This window comes from Apteryx rowi, unplaced genomic scaffold, assembly GCF_003343035.1.
Source record: "Apteryx rowi isolate R43461 unplaced genomic scaffold, aptRow1 scaffold_296, whole genome shotgun sequence".
Taxonomy (NCBI): Eukaryota; Metazoa; Chordata; class Aves; order Apterygiformes; family Apterygidae; genus Apteryx; species Apteryx rowi.
This window is the reverse complement of record NW_020449374.1, coordinates 464,879-471,048: the sequence shown is the minus strand read 5'-3', so window position 1 is coordinate 471,048 and position 6,170 is coordinate 464,879. Positions and strand designations below refer to the sequence as shown.

Here is a 6,170-nt window from a genome sequence, read left to right as displayed (position 1 = left end):
TGAACATTTGGTCAGCCTGCAACAATTAGAAAGAGACAGGACACTGTCACAACTGTAATGCATTTGAACTGCAATATTTTCTAACACCAAAGGAAAACTACTTTTTCTGCTTCTAAAACAAAAGGCATTTTCTGCATTTTATTATATGAACAGCAAGTACTGAAAAGGAAGACAGTTCCTGCTAGTGACCAGGAGAGTTAACTGTACAATTACAAAAAAGGACTAGGCCTCCTTTAACGGACATCATAKGCAGTTAGAAAGAGTATGTTCAGTCACGTGAATGTTTAGTCTTCAGCCCTAAATGAGGTGCAGCTCTCTTCCTTGCCTTTCACACTAAATATAGAGAAGGTAAGTAGGTTTCTTGGATTTAATAAGTCTTAAGGTTGCTCTTGTGTTCACATTAGCGCTCCACTTCTTTTCTCAGGGATTTCTCTACCTCCATCAGTAAGTCAGTCCACACACTTAGGCCACAGACGTGAAAGTCTCCATCCTGCGCCTTCAGGAGCTCCAGGGCAGCTTGGGTCTGTCCCCCGAGTGGTGCAGGTCCCCGGCAGAGGCAGTCAAAACGCTCCCTCAGCTCCTCCCAGGACAACTCGGCCTTATCAAAACAACTATTATCCCACCGTCCCTGCAAGGGGTCATAGAGCAAACGGCTTCCCCAAGCAGTTAAGAGGTCCAGATAAGGGGCGCTTAACTGGGAATAGTGAGCAGCTAGGGAGGCGAGAAGAGAGCCTGGGAGCAGGAGGCAGAAGGCAGAAAATCGCTCCGGGCTCTCCAGCAGCCAGGAAAGCAGCGGCCCAGCCACGTGTCTGTCTCCTGCTCTGCCCCTCAGTCCTTCCTCGCCGCTACTCTCACCCCAGCCCTCGTCGCCGCCCCGCTGCTGCAGCAGCGCCGCCGCCACCACCTGGAAGGCCCTGGGCTGGGGGAGCTGCTCCAGGAGCCCGGCCACCCAGAACAGCCGCTCCCGGGCCTCGCCAGCCCGCCCGCCCCCCGGCTCGGCCTCCTCCTCCTCCCGCAGCTGCATAAGCAGCATTTGCGCCTCGGCCCGCACCTGCGGCTCCAGCGCCGCCAGGGGCCCCGCGGGGCGCGGCGGCGCCAGCAGGCGGGAGGCCGCCTTCCGCCGGGCGAGCAGTGCGAGGCTGGGGGACTGGGCGGCGGCCCCGGGCTGCAGCAGGCTCTGGAGCAGGCGGCGGCAGGCGGCGGGCGGCAGAGCGCGGTTCTCCAGCAGCGCCAGCCCCAGCAGCGCCGGGCAGCGGCCCAGATGGCGGAAGCAGAGCAGAGGCCGCGGCTGGCCCTGCCGCAGCCGCCGCCCCAGAGCGGCCCGCAGCCGCGGCCGGGCGCGGAAGCGGCCATGGAGGTGCTGGAAGTAGCGAGCCCACTCCAGGGCCCTGCCGAGGGTCGGCGCGTCCCAGGCGCGCACCAGCGCGGAGCGGGAGACGGCCAGAAGCCCCGGCAGCTGCGCCACCTGCTCCAGCAGCGCCTCCATGGCGGCGCGCCCGGCCCCCGCCCCAACCGCCACCCTCCCCTTGGCGCCGCCGGTTTGAGCCCGAGGCCCACCCCCCGAGGCCCGGGAAACGGGCCAATCCAGGCCGGCGAGGGTGGGGCTTCGCAGTGCTATTGGCTGGCACTAGCGTCAATCCGCTGCGGATTGATTTCCGTTAAAGGGGAATTTCGCGTGCTCGAGCCTCAGGTGTTTGTTTTTCGCCTCTCAGTGAACGGGAGGTGAAGGCAGTTGAGCAGAATTGAAAAAGAAAAAAAAAAAAAAACAATCACCTCTCGTATGCCGTTTTCTTCTTAAAAAAAAAAAAAAAAAAAAAAAACCCTAAACTAAGAGCTGTGTGACACCTAAGCGCCCCTTTAAAAATAATAAAAAAAGAAACCTCTTCAAAACCTGATACACTGTGCCTCGGGGGTGCACTCGCTGCCGTGGGTGCCCCTCGCTGCCAGGGAGCAGCCCAGGTCGGGTGAGGCGCCGCCTGCCTCTGCGGTTTCCTCACTAGTGATACCTCACGGCTCCGAGCTGGCCCTCAGTCCTCATGTGGCACCACAGCGAGCGAGGCTCGCTTTCTGCGTGGTGGTGGTGGACTCCTGTCCAACGGCCGGGTGTGCCCCCGAGCCTGCGGCGGAGGCCCCTGTGTGGCACCTGCATGGGTGCATCGCGGAGAGCGTGGCGTAAGCGTTCCCGTGCTCCTCCTGCTGCTAGCAAAGAGGCACAATCCSTCCTTTCCTTCCCTGCTCCACCACTCGAGCTAAAGGACTGTTTTACACCACGTGCAAGGGGTATTAGTCATACGCCCCAGGCTGTGGCCTACCTGCTGGAATGACGACGGCTCCTGCTCAGGTGGAAAACAGGCAGTTGAGCTCCTTCCTCGCCGCCAGGGCAGCAGCAGGCAGGAAGCATCCCTGCAGGGCAATGGGCCACAGCCCAGTTCCAGCACCTTCCGCGCGGCCTCGGCCCGAGGCTGCCCGCAGCGCCCCCCCGGCAGCTCACGTGCGCCGGCTGCCAAGCAGGGACGGAGGAAGGGGCGGCCGAGGGGCCTGGCGGGCCCGCGGCCAGGCCCGGGCTGCTCTGCGGGGCAGCGTCCTCTCCCCACGCCGGCAGAGCACTGCCGGGCAGCGAGGGGCGCCYGCCCCCCAGGAGCACCATCACTGCTTTGGTCAGGGCCTGCCGAAGACAAAGCCAACGCCTGGCAAAGTGAACGAGCTCTGTGTGGAGCTTGTTACCGACTGTGAGCTGTAGTGTTGTAGGGCCAGCTGTAGCATGCTTGCTCTTCTGCATGGCTCACGTTTGCTCCTCTACATCTTAGAGCTGGCAACAGTTGCTTCTGGAGTTATTATCTGAATTACTTGCACTTGTGGGCAATGGACTGGGGGCATATAAACTCTTGATGGCTGCTCTTCTTTAGCTCAGATAACAAGGGACTCAACTCTTGCAGTCTCTGTGTCATACCAGACTTGAAACCAAGATGGCTGGAAGGCAAGAGAGAAGCCTAAGGCTTGCTTCTGCTGCTTTCTTCTTTGTCATTAGGAAAAACCAAAGCAAGTGCACAGAGCCCCTGAACCTAATACAGTCCCCCCACCGTACTTGAAGCGTGCTCAGATCTTGTCGCTGGCCACAGGCCCTTTCCCTAAAAGCAACTGCTAGCTGTCGGTGACCGCTCCTCTAGTTTGCATTGTACTTCTGTGAAAACAACAAAGCAAAAGAGAGGGAATTGTAAAAGCAAAGGAATCGTAAGTAATGGTTTCTCCCATTTTGTCTCTCTCCTGGAGTGCCCTGGATGGCTGTTTAGGTTTTTTTCTTTCTTAAGTACTCTCAGGAAACCAAAGCCAACTGAGCTGTTGTGTGGTTTTCTTAGTTCAGTCATCTGTTTGTAAAACACTGAGGTTTCAGGCTTGGTGGTCTGGATCACCTCTAGTTTAAGAGCCTAATACAGGAATTACTGAGTGAAAATCTATAGCCCTTTTGATTGCGGCAGGCCATAGCAATCCCTTAAAATCTATGAATGTAGTGTATTTTAAAGCATTTTTATCTCATTCTAAAATAGATGTTTTTCTCCTGAACAGTCTCTTTTAGGCTTCTCGTTAGCTCTTCATAGAGCAGTAAATGTAAAATTCATAGATGGCTACAGACCTGTTGCATTGTTAACAATGGAATTTTTGCTTTTCTTATTAGAAATGTGTACTTACATATTGTCTGTGATTCCCCTTAGAATCCAAAGCATATTGTAAACTAATATACATTAAAGGTAAGATGAAACATGCAAACTTTTCAGTTCCATGCAGTAAGAAACGAATATGATAATGAGAGGCATGCAGTATAGAAACTTTTATACAATGAAACAGCAATGAAAACCTAAGGTGGTTGGAATACAACTAAATAACATGTAATTTAGCATCTCAGTTAGGTTTAACATAGCATGTCTTGAATTAAGCACTGTGGCATAGCGAGAGAAGACAGTTACAGTGAATTTCAGACACACATTCTGTGTCAGTTAGGGGTATTTTTGGAGGTGTATATACTCCATGTCAAAAAGAAGAGAGATTTCCCTTCACATCAGGAAACTTTCACAAGAAACTTTTGCTTTTACTTTTAACTTTGCTTTTACTTTTCTTTTTCTTTATTGGATGAAATTTATAGGTTTATATCCTATGAATGTGTCTGTATATTTCACTTGAAAGAAATCAAATAATCACATTTGCAGCACCAGAAAACTTTAAAAAAAAAAAAAAAAAAGTAGTGAAAATCTAATCAGACTGGAAAAAGCACTAAGTAACGCAGTATCTGGAATACCCTTGCACTGAAGGGAGATGGCATGTGTATTCTAATGGGTCTCTGTAGGGCTGACTGAAAAATGGAATTTCCATTTTATGAAAAACTCTGATATTTCAACACTTGTTTTTGTCTCAAATTAGGATGAAAAGTTTAAATATCAGCATTTTTCATTGGGGGGATACAGTTTGACATCTCTGAAATAAAATGGTTCTTGAAATAAGATATTTATGCATTTCTAGGCATTGCAGCTGTATCTGGAGTCATGATGGGGCACAGCTGATGGTTATAATGAAAAATAGAGCCTAACCTGAAGAAATAGCAGAATTCTCTTTAAGACAGCATTACAAGATGAATTCCAGGAACGTATAAAAGAAACAAGGTAATACTGAGACTCTTATGATTTATGTAACATGGGGTAACCCTATAACAGCTCCCTAAAAATAGTAACTCTTTTTCCACACTCACCACTGAAGGAATTCCCTTGCTGCCCCAAATTGTACGCTGTTGTTTTGTGAGCCTTGCTACCTTCAGAATGTGCTTTGCGTTCTTCACTGCAAGACTGGAGCCTATTGATCTGTTTAGTATGCTGGTGCAATATAGTAATCAAATTAAATTGAACAAACTTGGTTTCTTTTTCACAAGTGAATTCTTTTTCTATAATTTATAAGTGCTAGTATTTTCTCTTCTGTAGCTAGGCTTAATTCTAGCTAGGTCAGGCAATAGCTTGATAGTCCATGGGGCTCTCCTTACCAAGAACAAGTTGACTGAGCATTAAAGCCTGTGTTCTGCAGGGAACTTATGTCAAGCCTGTTCCTACCCAATGGCACTGCTGAACCACATTGCAGGCATTGATCAGAAATGCCTGTGCAGCACTGAGTTTGTTTTCCAAGTGAGGAAAGCCCATGGGACACTGGGGAGACCTACTTGGGCAGTAAGCACTGCAAGACTGAGGAGCAGAGGTCTGAGGTAGATTGGTGTGGTTGGGAATGGGAAAGGTTGGGTTGGTGAACGGTTAGGATATCAGGAGATAGGGTAGGAATACTACAAAAGTGTGGGGATAGAATAATGTTAAATAGACTTTCAGATAGCTTGGAAGGGTGACTTCTTGCTTAAGATGTTTATTTTTTAAGGAAAAAATTAAAGGTCCCCTTCTGGACCTCACATAGGACTTTGCTTGTTTAAGGTCAGTCTGCTTCCTCCATTAATGACTGCTGTAGTAGTCCCTTGTACTGTGTTTGGCTGTGTATTGCATGCTAGAGAAATTATACAGTCTCTTTATTTTGTTTAACAAGAAATGGAAGCTACAAAGGCATCTTAAAGAAAATCATACCTAGCACATGCAGTATACAAGTGTTTTTTCCTCTTCTGAGGAGATTGGGGAAATGTGTGACAATAGCATTTGTCAAGTATTCTGAAAAATTATAATTTCATTTCACAGTCTGAAAAGAAACCTTCTTGTTTTGCCTGATTTAAAAATAATCGAGAAAATGAACAAAAGAGAAAACAGAAAAAAGGGGCATATTTTGTATAACATGCCAGTGTATAAATTTATAATTAATACTTGCATCAAAATTGACCGGTTAAGCCCTTCTGGCAGATGCTCCTCCAAAGTAGCCATGATGACAAATGTGAACAGGAGATAGCAAGTGTCTTAAAAAAAAAAAAAAAAAAAAAAAAAAAAAAAGCCATCCTTTATTTTAATGCTCAGAATGAGTGTTAAAGTAAGAAAAGATTATTTGAAGATAATCACCTACCATTGTGTTAGGCTGCATTAAATGTTTCTACATTACAGCTTTTGATTGATAGGATACATGGCAAAGTTGTTGAGCAAGTAAAAAAGCAAGTGTCTGGTTAGTTAAAGAATCAGGGAAGTCATTTCTGCAGCTCCCTGAAAACA

The 6,170-nt window shown here is 48.5% G+C and overlaps 1 protein-coding gene across 1 annotated transcript; it reads right to left on the bottom strand.

Annotated features, from left to right (window-relative positions):
- Positions 1 to 212: 212 nt before the first annotated feature.
- On the bottom strand, positions 213 to 1,486 carry FANCF (FA complementation group F). The gene has a single exon (XM_026069429.1). It carries the CDS (start codon positions 1,484 to 1,486, stop codon positions 401 to 403), a length of 1,086 nt encoding a protein of 361 aa, XP_025925214.1. The 3' UTR covers positions 213 to 400.
- Positions 1,487 to 6,170: the final 4,684 nt, after the last annotated feature.